The sequence below is a fragment of the Rhamphochromis sp. 'chilingali' genome (assembly GCF_963969265.1).
Source record: "Rhamphochromis sp. 'chilingali' genome assembly, chromosome: 13".
In the NCBI taxonomy this organism is placed as follows: domain Eukaryota; kingdom Metazoa; phylum Chordata; class Actinopteri; order Cichliformes; family Cichlidae; genus Rhamphochromis; species Rhamphochromis sp. 'chilingali'.
Genome location: NC_137940.1, coordinates 33,485,860 through 33,507,798, shown reverse-complemented (window position 1 = coordinate 33,507,798; position 21,939 = coordinate 33,485,860). Strand labels below are relative to the sequence as shown.

The 21,939-nt window shown below is 40.7% G+C and overlaps 1 protein-coding gene across 3 annotated transcripts; it reads right to left on the bottom strand.

The window, feature by feature from the left end:
- Nucleotides 1-1,149: 1,149 nt before the first annotated feature.
- lnx2b (ligand of numb-protein X 2b) lies at nucleotides 1,150-21,404 on the bottom strand. Of its 3 annotated transcripts, none has more exons than XM_080900471.1 (10): nucleotides 21,163-21,404; nucleotides 15,485-16,072; nucleotides 13,048-13,232; nucleotides 9,382-9,581; nucleotides 6,376-6,798; nucleotides 5,713-5,841; nucleotides 4,679-4,853; nucleotides 3,300-3,540; nucleotides 3,042-3,200; nucleotides 1,150-2,944 (listed from the first exon to the last, which is right to left on the bottom strand). In XM_080900471.1, the coding sequence occupies exons 2-10, from the start codon at nucleotides 15,886-15,888 to the stop codon at nucleotides 2,809-2,811; spliced, it is 2,052 nt and encodes a 683-aa protein (XP_080756597.1). In that variant the 5' UTR covers nucleotides 15,889-16,072; nucleotides 21,163-21,404; the 3' UTR covers nucleotides 1,150-2,808. The 3 variants fall into 3 exon arrangements, with proteins under 3 accessions (XP_080756597.1, XP_080756595.1, XP_080756596.1); XM_080900469.1 differs by having other exon boundaries at nucleotides 13,039-13,232; nucleotides 21,163-21,403; XM_080900470.1 differs by lacking the exon at nucleotides 21,163-21,404 and adding an exon at nucleotides 16,956-17,102 and having other exon boundaries at nucleotides 13,039-13,232.
- Between the last annotated feature and the right edge of the window lie 535 nt (nucleotides 21,405-21,939).

Genomic DNA, 21,939 nt, shown 5'->3' with positions numbered 1-21,939 from the left:
AAGCTGAGAGTGGATGACGAAGCGATCCTGAGCCTGTTCGTCTCCGACACTGGAGAAGAGGACTTTGGTGGTTTCAGTGCGCAGGAAGAAGAGAAAGATGGTGGTGAATGACTGACTTTTCTTCTTGTTAAAGCCGTGTCACTGCACCTGAGCCTAAAAGGTAGTCCGAATCTATTTTTCTGGTGTGCTGTAGGTTATTGTTATGTACTACATTTGTTACTCATTTATGAAGCACAGTACATGTTTCGTACTTGTAATTACCGCTACTTTTACATATACCTAAAAAGCTGTGCAAATATGTACCCATAACTTGTTTTTCAAAATATTAATAAAAGGGGTGTGTCTCCAAACAGCCATCTCTTTCCTGACAATTCCCTTTGTGCATATTCTCTTACATATGATAAGTCAACATTGAAACACCTGCGGCTTTTAGTCAGGTGCGGCTAATGTATGTACAAAACAGGATTTCCCCCTGATTTTAGCTTGTGCGGCTAATATTCAGGTGCGCTTTGTAGTCCGGGAAATACGGTAAGTTGGTGGTATGTAAGTGCTTATGAAGTGAAGATTTTGAGAGAACTGGCAAATCATAATTGTGAGAAATCACTGTTGAGGACTTCAGAGCATGATTTTAAAATTGCATAACAGGCCTGTGATAAAGCACAAGATTAAAAGGTAGTCTGTATTTTATTGTTCTTATTCTGCCATTGTTTTACTAAGTGTTTTATCCTATTGTAAAGTGTCCTTGGGTGACTTGAAAGGCGCTCATAAATAAAATTTATTATTATTATTAATTACAATAGTTTTATTTTTTTAATTCATGGATACCATGGTTACTTTAAAGGTTTTACAGGATGGAATCTGGAAACATTGGCCACTTCAGTCCTTGTGTCCACTAGGGGTCAGAGTGAACAGGCTAATAAACCGTCCAGCCACAGACTTTCAACATCAGTAACTGTAATAACTTATTTCTAACATTTGCACCCTTAATCTGTGAATACTGGTGTATTTATAATCCCCTCTAAACTACCCATCCATCATCAAGTATAAATAAAGGGTGGCTTGTAAAGCTGTGCCTTTACTACACTTAACCTTCCTCCCCAAAAAGCCCAAAGTGTACAGAACATTCATAACAGAAAGACGGAATGGTTTCATGATTTTATTGAACATAATGAAACGGTGGACAGGCTAATACACACATTACCTGCTGTAAATTTTACAGCCATCCATAGCTTTTCAACAGGTATCTCACCTATAAAGATGCAACAAAGGCCACCGGGAATGTGTCGACACAGATCTATCAGAGCAAGGCTTTGAATTCCCACAAACAGTAAATATTGAGAAGAACAAATAATGAGGAAAACACATTTTTGGTGGAGCAAAACATTTAAGGCAAGTATAGATTCTGCTTTGTCCTTTGATATCTACAAGGCACCTGCTTATTAAACTCGTTCATTATGAGCAACTTTATCATTTGGAAAGAAACGGAAAGATGATATACATACACATATTCAGTGAATACAGATTAGAAAGTTTTGATTAAAACTCAACGTTCGTCAAATAATCTATATAATAATAATAATAATAATAGCTTCTTTTAAACCAGCTTAAGAGTTTCACAACACAGGTCTAAGTTTCCTGTTAAGAGCTTACAGGAAATAAACCTGATCCAACCCCTAGCAACACAATGCTGACTAAACGCTCTACACATATTTGTTGAGTAAAGAAGCGTGATCTTTACTGTCATGATGTAGACTTCAAATATTTCTGACATTTTAAAATCCTTTAAAATTTGTTTTGTCCAAAAAAAAAAAAAGAAAAAGAAAAAATCTCACTGCTGATATTCTCCATGTAGATGCTAATTTTAAATTAAAAATGTCAATTTAAATCAACTTAAGACTTCACTTTCCTGAAATATTTGGTGTCAGCATATTGTTAACAATAACGCAATTCAACTATGTACATATGTTCATTATCACTTAACATCTAATACCATCCACAGGCTGTATACAAAGGATAGATGCAGCCGTTGTATCATAGTCCCGTTGTGCAGACTCGAGCTGAGGGGGATAGCGGTCACCATATTGGGTTTTTATAACTGGATGTGACGAGTGAGGCGAGGATCCGACTGAAAATCCACAGGACACTCCACATTCAGTCACTTGTCAGTCACAAGGCCGGTCTGCTCTAAAGCGTTCCCTGCTTTATCGTCCTGTTTCACTCCAAATAAGAAGATAATTTACAAGATGAACTATATGCTATATTCATTAAGGCATAAAACTAGCAACTGAGATCATAAACTCATAAGGAAAATGTTTATTGAGGTTATAGAAAAGGGGGCATCTTCCCATAGACTTCTGTACAACGGGATGTCTTTTTGCAACCAACGAAGTCGTCCCCTGCAGGTCATTAGAAAGAAGGCACTTCTGCATTAGTTTCACTTTGCAGACCCTAAAGCTACATTTTTATACACAGTCTAAGATGTAATCGCTACCAAATAAAACATTAGGCAGATAAGCTAAAAATATACATACAACTTTCAAATGGGATCAGAAAGACACTCCAAAAAACCGAATCCTTCCAGTTTGTCTTTAGCACAAAATTCATGGATTGTCATCATTGTTACACGACAATATCGCAAAAAACAGTCCACCTATGGAAAATCATCTATTGTACATGGGATGGTTTTGAAGAACACGCATCTTCGTGTATGACATGACCTCAAAAATCTCAACGGGTTACATGTGGAAGGGACAGTGAGATTCCCAGTAAAGAAAGAAAGGAGATCACAGAATGAGCACGTGAGGTTTGCTATACTAGACTTCCCGGCCAGGACACCACAGTCAGCGTGACTTTATTCTTCTGTAGTTTGAGCATTGGGATGAGAGAGGAGTTGTTCATTCCCACAGTTGTAGCTCCGTTCACCGCCACTATCTCATCACCACACCTGAGAAAGCCACGGGACATTTTCGTTATCAGGGTCGGTGCCGAAAAGATGCAGGAGCGGATGATGTAACATGGGAGTCAAAATGTGGTTAACTTACTTGAGGCGTCCATCAAAGTGAGCCGGTGTTCCAGGCACAATGGTTTTGATGAAGAACGGCTGCTGCCCGTGGCTCTCCTCATAACCCCCAACGATGCTGAAGCCCCAGCTCTCGTTGTTGGTCTTCTGCAGGACGATGTCCCGGCACCAGTGCATGTGACTGAAGAAACGAGTCAGAGTCAGCTCTTTCACATAAAGCAAAAACAGCTCAAACAGCACTATGACCGTGATATAAATGATTATACTGAGTTGGCTTTACCTTGGTAATCCCAGCCAGCGAGTCCACAGCGGGGTCCAGTTGAGGGTGTCATCTCGTGAGTCTTCTGCAATGTCGAGTTCGTCATCGTTAGCCTCGGTGTCCTCCTCTGACTCCTCAGACAGAGTCTGAATGACACGAAGCACCACCTGGGACTGAGCTGTCTGAGCCTTCAGCACAGAAACGGCCTCATTGTAGGTCAGCTGAGTCAAATCAACACCGTTGATGCTCAGCAGAACATCACCTGAAGAAATACAGATGATGTTAACAAGGACAAGGCCAGTTCAGTTAAAATTATTGTTTCTGTGTTTAAAGTGATTTTTTTTAAAAACTCCAGATGTCAGTTCAACCACAGAAAAAGTGTGGGATGGATATAATATTTAAAGAGCAGCTCTTAAAGAAGTCAGAGTCAAGGCTCTATTTTAGGACATCCTCTCAGTTTTAATGGTCCTTTAGCAGCACACTGTATCCTGGAAAAGAGGCAGGAAAAAAAAGAAAATTGCCCTTTTCCTGTACTTTTGTAGTGGATTTTCAAACAGAGCTGTCATTTCCAAAATCTTTACACTTATTTATTAAAATACATTGTAATTTTGTTTTCGTTAAAGGCTTAATCGATTGAATTTATGTACAACTATCTCTACAAAAACTGGCTTACTAAATGATTAATCAGTGGACAGAAAAGATGTTCAATTTATTCTGTACAGTGTTGATGGCGTCGATGGTCTTGGAGGTCCAGGGACAGCCAAAAAGGATCCCACATGACTGTAATCATGCATGCCCGTTTATGATGTGTTTAAAAATAGTTTTTTATCCTTAAAGTTACTGTGTAGCCTGTACAGATGACCCAGAGTTTAGGTTTATTAATCAAATGTAATTGACTCTTGTAGTTCTCTTTCAAACATAAATTTAACAAGTCTTACTTTGCACTTTAGTTTATAACCTCTGTTTTGTGCACTGTGTATGTGTGTGTGCACGCACACAAGTGCAACAGCATGTAAGTGAGACTATGATTGCACTCTCCCCTTTATATATATATATATGTATATATTTTTTTTCTTTTTAATTTCTTATTTTATGGAATGCTAAAGTGATTTGAGCCAAATGCCCCCCTGTCAAAGTTGGCCGCCTGTCCAGTTCATCACGATCACCGGCCCTAACCCTGGTTATACATGATAGAAAACTGGCATTTATTTGAAACCCAAAAGTGAAAAGATATCATCGTGACATTTTTTGGGATTTTTACATTTTCTGACATGTTACAGGCAAAAATGATTGAGGATATCTGAAGATGAATTAAATATTGAAATAATTTCTAGCCGTTGCCCTTGGCCAAGAGAGCGTTACAAAGACAAGAACACTCTTTTTATTCCTGTGGTTTGTACCTCTTTTGATGGTGCCATCTCGGTGCAAACAGCCTACAGGCTGCACACTTGTGATGTAAACCGGTAGACGGCTGCGACAATCCCTCCCTCCAGCGATCGTGATGCCGAGGGAAAGCCGAGGCTCCTTTTTCAGACTCACGGTCTTCTCCTGACTAGAAAATCCACCTGGAGGATCCTATGGAAACAATGAGACACATTAACACCAAGCAATAAGAAACATATTGACCATCTTCATTGTATCGGTTTTTAAATTCATGTCCTCTACCTCATGTTTTCTCCACAGGAGTTAACCTTTTTTTCGTTTGGCCTAACATGCCAGCTAATCACATTCTCTCCAGGATCACTGACTTAATGGATCCCCCTTACAAAACCACTTGTAGAAACAAATGTGAAACATCTGAGATGGAGCTGAGAGGTAAGGGCAGAGGGAACGTGTGAGGTTCAGCACTACGCTCTCGTACTGGAAAAGATGTGTGGAAAATGACAACTTCAACCAGTGTCCTTGTGGCTCTCTGGAGTCTGTAAACCATCAGAAGGGAAGGTGGGGGGTTCTTCCTCTCCACAGCAGGGAATCCCCCCCCCCTTCCCCCCAGCAAGACGAAAAGGCTCGACTCTGCAGGCGAAAGCTAACTGTTACCAGCTTTGATCCTCTGTCTTGCAAAGAAACGGCCAAAAAAAACAACAAGACAGTGGCCCCGTAGCGGCAGAGCGAGCAGCACCCGGGGCCTTTTGATCAGGCCAGAGGGAGGCCCCAAAGAAGGGCTTTTATCTCTGCTCACCATTGCAGGTGTCTGCTCTCACCTCTCAAACGGGGGGTTGCTGTTCTTTCCACTCACTGTGTATGGTACAACTGAGTGTGAGCGACACAGGAGTGAACGTCACAATTACGCCGTGTAAACATAAACATGCAAAGTTTGTAAGACACTGCTACCAACGTTGGGGTGTTAAAAGACAACAGCTGGAAACCACCTGGAAACATGGATATAAAATATATAATTAAAAAAAGACTTGGGAGGAAACTGTTTGTGTGTTACCTTCATGTAGGTGGACCGGCGCCTAAAGTACTGCGGCTCAGGCGTCCTCCTGGATGTTCTGCTGCTTCCTCCTTCCTCTTGAGCCTCCGCAGATCTCATCACCACAAAGTTCACACGCATCTCACTGGCCTGTTGGCACAAAGAATAAAAGCAAATGATTTTACACAAACAAATTTCATACAAAGCTCCTATTATGAATTCCTCTGCCAGGTGGTGTTTACATTGAGGGTTTTGCATGTCTGGTCCACTAACTATCACCTAGGATACATTTTCCATGCTGTGATTGATGGCCCTCCTGGGTGCCTTTGGTCTGTAGAAATTTTAAGATGTATTATGACTTGTAAAGACTTGCTGGGGACAGAGTCCATAATAAACATACTAACAGATGCTTCTTTCATGTCTGTACAAGTTGTAAACAACCTGTGTCCCAAAATGTTGTCAATCAGTTCAATGTTATTTCTTTATATAGCACCAAATCACAACAACATTTGCCTCAAGGCACTTTACATTGTAAGTTAAGGGCTGCACAATAATAATGTTGATGTCACTTTTTGAATAACTTTTGTGATGTGCAAGTCCTTTTTATTCTTTGTGTTTTTACTTACTTTAAACAGCATCTTAACTTTGTTTATTTAAGAAATAAGGGTGCAGTCTGTTATCTACCTGTATAATCTGGGCTGCACTTTCAGGTGTCCCATGCCTCAGGTCATGTCCATTGATGGCCAAAACTTTGTCATTGTTCCTCAGTTTTCCATCCTTAGCTGCCAAACCACCAGCCAGCAGGTCCAAGATAAAAACCCCACTCTCATCTGATTTGCGGATGAGTTTGATGCCGAGCGGCTCTGTGCGCTGGCTCTTCACTAGCGTCACCTGCAGGACTGTACCAGGGTTGTTACTGGAGGTAGCGTTGCTATGGGGACTGTGAGAGCCCGGGGAGCTGGTGGAAGTGGGTTGGTTTTGGTCTGAGCGTTGATCCCTTAATTTGAAACCTTTCTCCTGCATGACGGTGAGCCTGAGGAGGGAGGGCAGCTGCAGCACTGCGATGGCCCGAGTGTGGGGAACTGAAGCCAAGCTGATGTCATTCACCTGGAACACGACACCACAAAGAGGAGAAACAACACCGTCACTGATAAAGCAGCTGAGCGCAAACATTACCTGCCTTCACTGTGTACAGTTATTTGTCAAGCATAAAAGAGATCAACCTTTCTTGACAGTGGTGTAATTTGATGTGCTTGGAAATAAAGCTTTGTCATATCTGGCTTTAATGCTATTTAGCATGGTTGCCACAGCAAGATGAACATGCAGATTTTGGGTTGTTCTTGCTGTTAGGCAATAGTACTAACCACCGTGTCGCCCCGCAATACAACGCCCTGCATTAATACGATTTCTGTTTTCCAGAAAAGAGCTGACGCGACCTAATTCAATGATTCTGTACAGTTTTCTTTTCACAGGCGGTCCATTTGTGCTCATTGTGTTTCAGCTTCTTTAACACAATTTGGTTACTTTCATAAGTTTCTTTCGGCTGGACAGAAACACCAACTGGCATGGATGCAAAAATAATTGCTATTAAGCAGTACAATACATTTTAGGTTGGATTTTGAACTGTCAGTGAACAGCCTGTACTCATCTGCGTCGTACACACAACCCAACAAACCCTCAACATGAACGCAATAAAGAAAGTTATCATCCATTTCAATGAAGGAAGATGATTCTTCTCATCACGTCCTGCAGATGGAGTAAACTGGCGGCTGATCACTATATACTATTGTGAGGTAAATGAATTGAAAAGAGAGGGGGAGCCATGCAGGATGCCATATACAGACAGAGAAGCAGAAGGGCAATGGCATAAAATTCAAATAAATCATCTCCAGTAGAAAGAATTTTTTTTTCCTGTAGTCAGGAAGTTTTTCTCACTCAGTCTAGACCCAAGCCACTCAGTTGTTTCTTTTGGAAGATCCAAATCTCATATTAAGTCATTTAACTCTGAGTAAATAACTGCGAGTAATCTTCAAAGTCCTCATCACTAGAATGTTGTGCATCTGGAGACAAAACACCATCACACGCTCGTCTCTCATCAGCTGGAAAAAATGAGCGGTGGCATTTCATCTAAATGTGGTGCAGGTCTCATGGCTGATGGCAGGTTAGGGGAACTGATAAATGATGCAGTTTTTGAACTGTATCCAGAAATATTGACTAAACAGAAGCCACAAAGCCATTCTGTGGCTTCCTCCATGCCACTGAAAACATTAAAACCAGACTTATTTTGCCCTTGGTTGTCTAATTTCATACCAAAATAAGCAGAGCATGTTTTTTCCACAAAACCTGTTATGTTTTGTTGTTATTTGGCTGAAGTGAAGCATCCACAGATAGGAAAAACATCTGGATCATGTTTATAATTGCCATTTGTAAAAAACAAAAAAAACAACAACAACAAATTAGTATTACTTTTGAAATCAGTGTTACATTTAATAATCATTATCTGCTCCACAGTTTAGCTTTTTTCTTCTTTCTTTTTTCACTTGCAGCAGGAATCCTCCCCTCCGTTTACATTGTTGTCATTAGGTTTGTTTAAACACAATCATGCATGCCACTTGAAAAGGGAGTGACTGGAGTCAGGTGGGGACGCCTAAGGGAGGCTCAGGCCTCTCATACTGTCACTACAAACTGTGGATTATTGCTGTAGTTTAAAGTTCATCAGCCCTCAGGGGCCCCCCCACTGGCCTGGGCGCCCAAGCAAGGTGCTGCTTGCCACCAGGCAAGGCAGGCAACTGCTTATCTGTCTGGAAATTCGAGCTTCCTCCCACAGTCCAAAAACCATGCATGTTAGATTAACTGGGTATTCTAATTAGGTGGGAGGTATAAACGTGAGTGTGAATGGTTGTCTGTTTCTCAGCGTTAGCCCTGAACTGGAGACGCTGAAGGAGAAGGATGGACATTACACTTTAGTTTTGTTGTCCTCTTAATAAAATAATCACGATTATCACAGCTACGTAAACATTAATTCCAAGTCTCTTCTGTTTGAAGTCTGCCTCACAAATCTAAGAACAGGCCTCAGCAAAAATCAGTCTGTTGTTTCAATCATCTTTTTAGGTTCACAAACAAAGGAAGCAATTGTTTCGCGTCCTGAAAGCGAGCTGTTCTCCGGTACGGTTTTTGTTTTCATTTCCAGGTCTGGGATTGCTTAGCTTTAGAGGAAAAGTTAAAATGTATTTCACAGAAAATTTATTTCAGAGCAATGTGAGGGTAGAAATCGGATGTGGAATATTCTTGTTATTGATATTCTGCACTCCCATTATTCTCTGCGGAAACCAAACGCAGTTCCTCCTTAATGTTTGAAGACTATTAAAGTGAAAGGCAGTGGGTTAGTCAGTTACACCAACAAAGTAAAGTTGCTCAAGCTAACATGACGCACTTGTGCCAGGTAATATTAACCATGCCTTGTTGCCATGGAGACAAAACTTGTTTATCTTGAATGTCTACTTTCCCACCCCCTCTAACGAGCAGTGTGTTTACAATACCATGAGAAGTAGTCATAAGGTGTTGTGTGCGAAACAATTTTGACCTCAACTGTCACGCTATGCCACGACACGAGATTTCTAAATCCCAACACTGAATAACAGCTGAATACGACTTAATCCCAGCTCTTCCCTCGTTTTTGTTTTCTCTCACCTCTAAAATATGGTCTCCTGGTGCCAGCCTGCCATCCCTAGCTGCTATTGAGTCCCGCACAATTTCTTGTATGACTATGTTTCCCAGCGGTGTGTCTTTCCCCCCCACGATCCGAAGGCCCAGCTCCTCTCCGGGTTCATCTCTGATCAGCTCCACGACAGTGGCCTCGGCCACCAAACTGGACCGCAGCGAGTTGTGGTCTGTAGGAGAGGGAAAAAGAAAAGCAACAGTAATAAACATGGCTGTATGTCCTGTTTACTCCCAGTTCTCTCCTCTTTTTCACTGGAATGAACCTTGCAAAATACCCAATGCAGGAACACCAGCAGAAAGAAGGAAACAAACAAATATAATCATACAAGTTTGAGCTGTTTGGAGTCCAGCTTGACTCTGATTAATTATGTTTTTGTTTTTTATCTTTGTAAACTGTTCTTATCTTCCAAATATGGTAACTCGCCCACAAGTTAAATTCTAACCCTACTTTACTGAGGTGTCACACTTCCATAGATCCAAAAACACAACAGAAAAGGCAAAGCTGGTTCAATTCAGTGGTGTAAAAATACAGCTATTCACACCAGCACTTTAAATTGTTTTTATTCCCTGCAGGATGTTTCAACACGGCATGCAAGTAAATTGTTAGCATAAACAAAACCTGCTCAAATCCCAGGCTTGGATCTAGAGCAGGGCGATATGACCAAAAACATTTATCACGATATACATTTGAAAATTTGCGATAACGATATAACTGACGATATAATTGACACTAGACAAAATACTTTACAACTCCACAACTTTATTAGTGCAAAAAAAAAAAAAAATCAATGTATTTTCACTTAAACAAGCAGCTGTTTTTTATGTGGATTAAAGTTATATAAAAATTTAACAGTGCAAATGCAAAATCCTTGCTGACTGTTTAACCAAAAGGCATTTCCAGTGGAAATTGGCTGACATATCCTCAGCATAACCATGTATAATATCCACAAAACTTAAAAAGAGGTTATACACACACAATACGGTAATATTATGTTGAAGCACAGTACGTATCACTCCGCGAGGCTCCTGCCTACGACAGCCATTATGCTCCGACAGCCCATCAAGCGGTGCGGCTTCGTAGCTTAGCAAAGTCGTACTAAAACATTTGACAGATTTTCCAGCGCCGTGTACATAAAATCGTTTCGAGGTCAGTAAACACAACCAGAATTCATACATAAGACACACGGGATTATAAGGGGCTCTGTCGATTTTCAGAAAAATCAAAGGATTGATTTTAAGTGTGCCGTATTTTCCAAAAAACACGACAATAACGACGGCCCGCAAGCATGCGCTACCAAAAATAGTGCTTTGTTGTGTATCTGACGGACGAAAGCTAAACCAGTTCCACACCACTGAAGCTGCAGCATTTTTACAAACCAATTCTGGTTCATCCGTTTCATTTAACAATCCGCCTTCGCCCTTCTCATTCTCTGTCGCCGCCATGCTTTTTCCGCCATGTGCGTATGAAAACAAAGGCACTGCGCATGCGCCACTTGAAAAGTGATATTTTCGCGATATTTCATTTTCTTATCGTTGCCCGACATTATACCGGTATTACCGTGAACGGTATAATACGGCCCAGCCCTACTTGGATCATCAAATGGGACACTGCCATTAGGACAGAGGATGAGGGGAGGAAAAGAAGCTATAAAAGGAGCATGAATTGTGCTGACCATTTAATAATATTTTCATTGTCATCGTGATATAAACCTACTAAACAAGTCTCCTAAGGCTGTCTGAAAGGCAGTGAATAGGAAAAGTAATTCATATTAAAACACATGAATACCTTCACACTCAACATGCAAATATTTGACAATGTTCAATAAAAACTTTTTCTTAAAAAATAATAAATTCTTTATTCAGTAAACATAAGGTATTTAGCGCTTGGTCGCAGTGCCAGCAGCGTGCCTTTTAAAACCACAGAAATTGGAAGCTTAGTGCATATTTATTTCATAGACCCAGTATACAAACATTTTCATTGACTGAAACTACAGAAGAAAATAGTAGACGCAATCTAAACAGTGACGAGTGACTCCAGAAACTATTTGGAAGCAAAAACAGGCCCTTCAACACATTAATGGTCTGTGACTATGTGAGGGTCTGTTCGAGTCTTTGTAAAGGTCAGTTGTCCCACAAAACACTACAGCGCAATGCATCAACGACACATGCATTCTTCAGGTGAATACGGGGCATAACGGCTACTCGTCCATGGTGTCTGTAGCTTTCCACATTCTCTTACTTATTCACTTTCTATTTCACCTCGCATAAAGTTAGCTCAGATACACTGATAGCTTGTTTACACATTTCAAGATGCCTCTTACCCCATCACCTCTTTTCTAGCGATGTCACAAGCTCTCAGTAAACGCCCTATTAAGCACAACTAAGTTACAGGGGATTTATACTTAAATCTACCCTGGACCTGACGTGCACCTCCATGTCAGTAGATTGTGATTGCCCTGCTCAGTACTCCAGATACCTCCTGTGTATGTCTGGCAACTTTGGTGAGAATGATATTAATCATTGCTTCAGTTTCTGAATTTGCAGATGTGTGCAAATTCTCAGAGGGAGAATGCTGCAACTATCAGAATGGTTGAAGGCAGTGGAAAAACATTATATGTCCATATATGGTACATTATATGGACCATATAATGTACCACAAGTATTAATGTTGGTGTTGGCCAGTTGTTTAGGTTAAACATTACATATAAAGGATCAATGTTGTAATCAACTGTTAGTTGACTTATACTTTAAAACAACTCTACAGAAATAGAATCCAAACTTTAAATGATCTTCCTGTTGCTGCAAAATTCACAGAAAACCCAAAGCGTGAAGAGCAGGCTGTAGGAGCATTTTTTGTTATGTTTGTGTTCAGATAAGCTGAGCATATCTTGCGCTCATCTTTTTTCCTGAATGCAGAGACAGATATGATCGTCTCCTTTAACTCCCAGCAAGACATTTTGGTGAGAAAAACACCGTCTTCACCAACATTTTAGAAATGTCTATTTTCCCATAGATACTTACATGGAATAACACACTATGACATAAACCAGTAAATCTGTGTCGTTTGTGTTTCCGGGATGCGCTGAAGAGTATCGTGAAAAGGAAACAGAGTGACGCAGAGTGGACCTCAGTTTGTGATTATAACAGTGAGATAGCGCAAACTCTGCATTACTAAACATATCTAACATCATTCTAGATTTATGAGTCTGCTGAGATTTTAACAGAGATCTTTCAAAAATCAAATGACAGATTATAGTTGCACAAATATAAACTTCACTGTGGACACCTGGTACCAGTTGCTTGGCAACTGTGTTTTACTGAACTTTGGTCGGTGATGCCGGCTTGCAAGTTGCTTTCAGGGTTTTTCCCACCCATGATGCAACTGTCTGGTTAAACTGTGTGTTAGCTGGTAGATGTTCCTACAGCCAGGCTGATGATTCACCTGAGACAGACAGAATCAAACCCTTAAAGGCTAAAAGCAGCAAATCGCGTGTGTGCCCTGACAATCACCCTACCAACTGGAAATATTCCTGTTAAGCCTAGAAGCTTCTATAAAGATTATTTGGTACTGTTCTAACGCACACCCTGAGAAATTGCGGGTTTTAAAATAATAAAATAACTCCATACCTTCCTCACCTTCCTCATAGGCAGGATTAATGAGCCCAGGCTCGGGCTGATCCCGGGTTGAATTTCGAGACAGTGTTGCTGAGTGTTTCGCATCTCCAGACCCTTCTCCGTCACCCTTACGTCCCTTTAATTCATTCCATGAGGGCCTCTTCCTCTTCTCTGCTTCCTCTCTGAGTCTTCTAAAAACAGGACATCTGAGGATTGACAGAAGCATGAAGAACATTAAAGTGGGTGAATTAGTGATGTTAAAAGGAGTTTAAAGAGGATCTTTTATTACAATTTGGAGCTACAGCTTTATATTCTTTTACTAGAGTATCTTTCCAAACAATTCTCATTTCCCTTATGCTGTGCAGCCCATCAGTCCATCCACTGTCTGAAACAAGCTGCTTTTACTTCCATCCCTTCCCTTTAAAAAACAACTTTCCTCTAATTAGCTGCTCATCAGAAACAACGTTTGAAGAGCAGTTAGGTGATGAAGCTGTGTTCAAGACCAGTGCTGTTGAGATGACAACACCAAGGAAATCCCCTTCCATTGACATCATACAGATCTGACAGAAAAGAAAAAAAACCGAGCATTACAGCTGTCGGAGTTTTTGGCTCAAAGGAATTAATTCTACATATGATTACATCATTTGAACTTTGGCCACATTTAATAGGAGATCCCACCTTTGTAGCTGTATTCATATATAAGTGAAGATAATGAAAAATATTATAGATACATGTACAGGAACGGCTGAAAATGAACTCAGGGAACAAAATTCAATGTTAACTGGGTTTTGTGAGAGCAAAGAGACCAGAGGAGAAGCACTATGCAGATTTCTCTGCATTGCAGAGTGTCTGTTGAGACAGGCTGAATCTGATTAAGCCTGTGCTGGAACCGGTGCCTGGTCTTCATGCCTGAACTTTGCCTCCTCACTGTTTACACAGAGAAGCTGCAGCAAGCTAATTTTCCTCCCACAACTGACTGCGTCATAGCGGCCACTGGATGATAAGCACCACACTCTCCATGTGAAAACAAGAAGAGTGACCTGTGCCTCGTATTGAACACAATAACTACACAGCTGTGTGTTCACAGACAAACTATGCTACCAGCAGTAGCTGGTAGAGTTTCAAAGAGGACACAGCTACAGTGGCCCTGAAAGGTCAAATGGACTGCGAGTTAAGAAAACACCAACAAACGGAAAAGCATACAAAACATGACTAAAATAGAAAAAAGAACGGATATAGAAAAAAAAAAAACACATGACAAGAAGTAGAAAAACATAAAATCTCACAAAATACAACAGGAGTGTTTATGTGACACAATAACATGATGGACCAGGTGCAAATGTAACAGAAACCAAAACACGCAAAGGTTTGCACTTCTGGTGTTTGAGGATTCATCTGTGTTGCGAGAGAGAAAAAGATGCAGGTGATATGCAGTTTAAACCCATGATTCATATAATACTGTAGATACGTGTTTGTTATTAGCCTGTTAGCTTGTCACTTTTTATTTTTAAATGGCTTTTGCTGCATCTTTTCTATTTCTGTTGCATTTTATTCAACTTCCATTGTGTTTTGTGTGTTTTCTTAAGCTTGAGCACATTTGACCTCTCAAGGCCACCGTACAAAAACACAGCTATAGACGTTATGTTTTTCTTTTCTTTTTTTTCCCGGCAAAGTAATCAGAATTTTCTCACAAAACCCTGCAGATCTTGTGTTTATCTAAGTTTTTCTTCTTGTTGTCGTTTCGACGAGAATGGTAAGCTACAATACTCGTGCCTGTAAGCCAAATATGAGGCTATAAATAACAGTTATCTTAATCGACAAACTGGAAAAAGGGAACAAATTTAGGTGGCTCTTTCCAAAGCTTAAAAAAAAAAAGAAAGAAACTGCCTTCCAGCACTTAGTCATCTTACTAATTAACAAGCCTGCAATAAATCTTTAATCTGTCACATGAATCCCCCTGTAAATCTGTGATATGGCCACTTTACACATCAACTGTCAGATTAACAAACAGTTTCCGCAGTTCTGCAAGGTGGACAGGCTAGATGTCTTCAAGCTAGGCTAAACTAAACGAAAGCCAGCTGTAGCTTCAGATTGAGTAAACAGCCATTCAACACTTGTCTTAACTCTTACCTAAAAAGCAAGAAAGCAAATGTTTCTGAAAAAGTGCAACAGTTCTTGTGACAACCACATGGCCGATGAGTTAGGTCGCTGGTAGTTTACACAAGAAGGCATCAGAGATGAACATGAATATAACATAGGACACATTACATAAACACCATCATAAACTACAACCTTTGTCTGAAGCAGGCAGATGGTTCAAAATGAAGGAAAACTAGGTAAAACTATTGCACTGCGTATAATGTCGTCATAAGATACTCATAATAGCTTTAGAGTTTCATGTGTGTTAGAACTGTGAAGGTCAAACAGTATCCACAGTCAGCATCCCACTGAGTCTTACCTGTTGTGCAGGTGAGGCTGCAATTCACAGCGCTGCATCGTCTGCTGGCACTCCGCACAGTGTGGGCACATAACGGTCAACTTGTCCAGCAGGTTCCTGACCAGCAGGCTGGAGGGACGGCACTGATGTAACTGCAGCCGCTGGCGGTCCACAGGGCAGAAGTCCTGCTCCTTCAAAAAGCTGCTCAAACAATGAAAGCAGTAAGTGTGGCCGCACGGTGTGTCCATTGGCTTCAGTAAAGGCTGCAGACAAATGTGGCAAACCAGTTCATCGTCCACCTCATCCTGGTACTCGTACAAGTGGGAGTCCTGGCTGTCGTGCTGCTGGCCGCACTCCTTACAGACGCGTGCCCACGACAGGCCCACAGTGCTGCTGCCGCTAACTTTGGTTTCTGTTGTAGCCATTATCTGAGAGAGCTCAGTCCAGTTTTCTGTGTCTGGAAAGGATCAGCGCGCTCTTATCTCCTCACAAACTCTTTTAGTATATTTCATAAGTCTACGTTTGCATTCCCACAGCCAAATCCACTCCAGCAGTGAAACAGTTTATCCAGAGTCGAAAATGTTATCTCCACATCTTCATGTTGATTCTCTGTTGAGAGAGAAACACAGTTAAGTGTACAGCAGACCATTCCTACTTAAACTGGGCAGCTACACAGGAAATGACAAATCCACAAAGCTGCAGCAATATGGCAGAAAGCTACAGCTGCTTCCTCTCAGCAAGTTTCCTGAGGGACAAAAGGAATTCTCATCTCAGCTAAAAGTCACAGTGCTTCTCACTGAAAGCGCTGAACTCTGTGAAATGAGCCAGAAGAAAACAGACTAAAGTCAACCTTCTGTTAATGGGAAGGAACAAAGGCAAAGCACGCACGGGAGTAAGAATTCTGAATGAACTGGGCAGAAACGCAATCCCCTTCACTAATGACCCCTTGCACCCAAACGGCAGTGGTCTCTATCCCTTTGTGCAGGTCGTAATCTCCTTTTAATTCCCTCTCATAAGAAGAGCACTGATTAGAGAGAAACTGGAGAACTTTTAGACAACCTCTCCAAATAAGAACAAATGAAGAAACATCACAAATTACACCAAATGTACTGAGGTGGATATTGTGAAATCTCCCACCGAGGACACATCATCCATCAAAACAGTTTGTTTGCGGATGGAAATAATCAGTGATTATTTATTAACTGCTTTATTAACTTGATTAGCAAAATAGCTTGATGTACTTTCAGAATACTTTGGACTGTCAGAAAGGCTAGGAAATCCACAAATACCATCAAATACCATCATAAGACACATGGCTTTATCTTACTGATGCAAATCAACTAAAGACAAATGTTCTGTTGCACATAAGAACATGACAAAATGAGCCATCACAATAAAGTCCCTATGTTCAGGTCCCCTGTCTTTGTGATCGCAGCGCTGATTTCAGACACAAAAAGACTGCTTTATCTTCGGTGTTATTGAAGCGACTCACCCGAGAGGATATCTTTGCTGTCAAGCGCCCAGTAGCCACTGCACGCAAAGGAGAGACTCTAGCAGTTGCCTGAAGCCTGAATGAAACCAGAACCCTGCCTCCTCACCAGCAGACCGTCAGAATAATGACTGTGTGTGTGTGAAAGAGAGAGAGAGAGAGAGACTACGTGTGTGTGTGTGTGTGTGTGTGTGTGTGTGTGTGTGTGTGTGTGTGTGTGTGTGTGTGTGTGTGTGTGTGTGTGTGTGTGTGTGTGTGTGTGTGTGTGTGTGTGTATGTGCATCAGTGTGGATGTGTATGAGCTCCAATTGCACCGGTGTGAGGAATGCAGAGGGGAATTGAATATAACTAGGCACCATGAGAGGAAAGGAGAAATGGTTGTTCTGCCTCCATCATCAGTGCCTCGGTGTGTGTGTGTGAGTGTGTGTATGTGAGTACGTGCGTAGGTTTGGGGGTTGGTGGCTCAGACTGCTGATGTTGCACTACCACAGGTAAAGTACTCTCAGTAGCTGAATGAATGACTGCAAACACAAAAGCCTGGTTATAAATATGTGCAAACATCTCTCCATATACATGTACACAGGCATTCTCCCTACTCTTTCTTCACTTTGTACAGCCGATACCCATTCCTGTTACGAATCGGGGTCAAGGATACTGTAGCACAGAGACACACAGAGTAAAAACCAGGCTACGCTCCATTTACCTTGAAAACACATCACTCGGTGGATGACGGTAAAGTAAAATCCACCATCTGAATTAATGAAGAGGTAACAATTCAGCCAGGCTTTACATTAAAGGTGCATTTGATTTGTGCTACAGTGACATGCACTAGCTAGTCTTAGAGAGCTTCCGAAAGGTTTTGTATTCCAACACGCCCTCATTAAACATGGCTTCATAGGAGGATAAATAGCATCCTGAAAAATGATGGTAATCTCAGAATCGCTGGCTGTAACGCTATTAGCCTTTTAACCATGTTCCTTTAAAAAAAAAAAAAAAAAAAGCAAAAAAAAAAACAAAACATGACCTCGATCAAAGTACTCATCTTTCTTGGGAATTCCCACGTGAAATGGAGAGTTTTCAAAAAGTTACAGCATAATGTGGTCAAGTAACAACCTCCAGGGCTGAAAAATGAAGCCAAAGTAAGAAAGCGCTACAAACTGCAGGCACTGCTTTTGTTTCAAAGCGTGTTAATCTCTTTAAAATGTCCAATGTCAAAGCAGAAAAAAACCACTTTAAAACTATGCAGAAAAAAAGGTTTTTTGTCTCTATAGGTCATTCTACGCTTCATAACAGGTAAAGATGAATATTTCATAGCTGATCCATTTAAATTGTGTTATTAAGTTTGTATTAAGTATTAGAGGTGTGGAAATGATAAAGTGTCTACTTTAAAACAAAATTAAAGCCCACGCTTATGAAACCAGCGGTTTTGAAATAGATATGGTGAAATATGTTAAGAGGCAACCAAAGAGGAAAGGCTACACCAGGGAACACCTTATCCAAATCAAATGCCTTGTAGTCATGTGACAGCGTAAGCTTTTGAAGGAAGTGTCTGTGGCCCTACAGAGTACTTTGGTCTCTTTTAGAGGATTACCTGAGGTGGCGTTTCTTCAAAGCCGGGCCCAATCCCATGCCTTGATAGCTGATATGAGTGAACCACATGTGCTGCCACACCCTCGGTGAACACAGGTGAGGCCATGTTAGACAGTAATTTCTCAGGTCCATGAGACAGGAGGTGTGCCATGTCTGCCTCTACCTTCCATTAATGTCTGGCATTAAATGACAATACCGCACTTAGAATGGAAAATTAATGGAATTAGTTACCCAGACATGAATAACTCTTAATCATCAGGCGAGCATTTCTCAGAGATTAAACCACATTTTTGCTTATGACTTGAATATGTTCTGAAGCCTGTAATTCCTTAAGAAAATTACACTGCCTTGTTTTTCCTCAGTCCAGATGATGAATCGTTCCAGTGGTCAAGGTAACGTGAGATAAGCAGGATGCCAGGAGACTAGGGAGAAATGTCTTATCATCCATGGTGGAAGTCTGACTGATTACTCTGTGTGTATGTTTTACTCCCTGTTTGTAACTCTTAGCTTTCAGTAACTTTATTATCTATAATAAAGATTACTTTTTGATTGCAAGGACTATTTTTTCTCTTGAGCGTCTTGAACTGAAATTGAATCTAATCTTTATAATCAAAGTTCAACGCCACGTGTTTTGAGCAGTCTCTGAGAAATCTTATGTAACTGCTATAGCAACAGGATGCAAAGTCCTCTGTTTTAAATACAATCACCAGTATTTGCATTGCATATCTACTGTGTGTGGACAAAATCAATAATCATTTCCAACAACACAATAAAACCATAATTTGTCAAAAATGCCTTCCCCCAGTTTAGCTTCTCTTTGGCTCAAATATACATACAAGTAAAGCTTCTTAAAGCAGACTCGTGCACAGTGTGGTGTGGAGCCAGTCTCATAACCACAAATCATGCACAGAGGTCAAGCTTGTTTGCACAAGGCATACAAGCCTCCCAGTGTACATCAGCCAAGCAAACACCACATATGTATGTAATTTCATTATGTTATTACAGAGAGAAAACTGGGGCTGTAATTCATGAACAAAATCCCCACGAAAAAATCCTCAGCAGAGGATTACTTTGTCAACAGTTTCTTTCTTTTTTTAAATTTCTAATAGTTCAGCATTAAAAAAATTGCATCCTCTGCTCTGGATTCATTTACAGCAGGAGTGACACAAATATAAGATTCCTGTGTATTTGATTCAAGACGTATAGTTATTTAACTGAAACAGGTTAACTTAATCCAACTGTGAACAAAAGAACAAAAGCAGTTTCAAGCCATTACAATAACAACACCACTACACACAATTACACTATAACAGTATAAATTTAATACCAATAGCACAAACAAAAAAAACAGGCCCACTGAGGCATTTTGTCCATTTGTAAACTAAAAATAATGAGTTTACTCCAGAGGCAACCTAGCAAGAAAAGATAAATCAACGCATATCAACTCTAGCAAACCTCCATCGAGATCTGGCAAACACACAGTCAGTGTTAAATACCAGAGCTGTGTGGTAATCAACCAACACCTGCGGCAAGGTCTTTAACCCTTAGAGAGTGTTGCAACCAATACACAAAAGACCCACGCACACATAGTGAAGTTTTTATGTTTGTGCCACTTTTGCAGCTTGTAAGTGGTGAAAGAGGTTCTTAAGCATAATGGCTTCTTTAGAGTACATTTATTCTAATATGTGGTGATAATATAAGTCATATACGGTATTAGTTTTCTGGGTAAGTAGACATGTTTTGATCACATGCCACAAAAAACAAGTAGTCTTCACTGCACTGATGTGGAACATCTGGAGTTCTTTGTGGTTTTAGTTTAGGAACGACTGATCCTATTGAGGGCTAAAGGCCACCGTTGGGGAGTGTCTTTGGTTTACATCAAACAGAGTTAAGGTCGATTGTATTTTTCAAAACATCAGGATGAATCAAGGTTTCTCAGCAGAACATCACATTTAAGTAAATGCTAACTAACAGACCCGGTCAGTGGATTTAATACTGTGGCTCATCTTTATTATTTCCTCTCTGAAATTTACATTTCATAGAAATAATAAGGAAAGCAGGCTAAAAACTTCAAACCCCTTCAGATTGAATAAATAACCATTTTCTCTGCATAGTTAAAAATTTCGCACATGAAAAAACACAGATACTCGGTGACAGCAACAGGGGCATCTGCGATCATTTTCCACTCTGCCTGCCTGGATGTGCGTGCTGTCACTGCCACCATAAATAACTCACTGTCCCTCCATTGACAACCGACGGCTGTTGCTGAGCTCCTAATCACAACACCACCTTGACAGATCCAAATGACAGAGGGGGCAATAAAAGCAGCTCTTCATAGGTATCGGCCAGGATACTGGTTAATGAGGCAGGTAAAGTGAGAGCATGAAGACATTGCTTCACCTTCAGCTACACCGTGTGTGCCCCGCGGAGAAAGCGCTAACTGCTACACACCTTGAGCGACTTACTTTTCCGTGAAAGCGCGAATTTTGCGCTCTAAGACTCGTTTACGCGAACAGAGTGCTCACATGAAGCGTAAAAGAAAGAATACAACGGCTACTAATGATATTTGTACACAGAAACGAAGAGAATTTGCCAAAGTCGAAGCCGAAACTCGTCTTACCTGTGTGAAGGTTGTTTTCCGGAAGCAGAAGCAAACGTGTCGCAAGCTAGAACAGCGAGGTCTTTGTGAAGTCGGACAGCAGCGAAATGAAAACGGCACAAAGTCTGGCCAGTGTCTCCCCCGAGCTGGTTTTCATTAACTACTTTTTTCTTTTCTTTCTTTCTTTTTACCACATAGCAGCCGTTGACCTGTCCCAGGTGCAGCTGAACCTGCAGGCGAAGACTGGGCGTCTTTCCCAGTTTCGAGCAAACACACTGAACCAAAAAGAGGTTGAGCACCGGAGGGAAGTCCATGCAGGTGTACACAGTACCGTCCCCTTTTCCAAGGCAGTAGGTTTTACATAACAGCCCGCTCTTTCCAGGCAGACAAAACACTCTTTCAAAGCAGTAACTCTCCCCAAAGCATTATATTTTGCTTTGATATCTAACTCTATATATCCATCTATGACAAAATGGAAAAAACACTCCCATTATTTTAAAAAGAGACGCATATTCATGCCTTTTTTTTAAAAAAAATTTATTTTCATTTTTTTTAATGATACACAAAGTATGCAAGTAATTAATTTTTTCACTTTTTCAAAGTGCCTTCATCTCAGTTATTGTGAGTTTTGTACAGTGCAACATTCAGTTTTAGATGTGTGAGGTCACAGATGCTAAAACAAAAAACACCAACAGCCAGCCTGTTTACATATAAACTGGTGTGCTGGTAATAAAAACCCACTGTCTGGTTTCTGAATATTCTCTGATGATAAAGAAAATAAAGGCTATATGGTGAGAT

Coding starts and splice junctions, on each gene's coding strand:
- lnx2b (XM_080900469.1), bottom strand. CDS start 15,888: ATGGCTACAACAGAAACCAAAGTTAGCGGCAGCAGCACTGTGGGCCTG. Junction 6,799..9,381: donor CAGGAGACCATATTTTAGAG/GTGAGAGAAAAC, acceptor GTCGTGTTCCAG/GTGAATGACATCAGCTTGGC. Junction 3,201..3,299: donor CGCTGGCTGGGATTACCAAG/GTAAAGCCAACT, acceptor TCGTTTCTTCAG/TCACATGCACTGGTGCCGGG.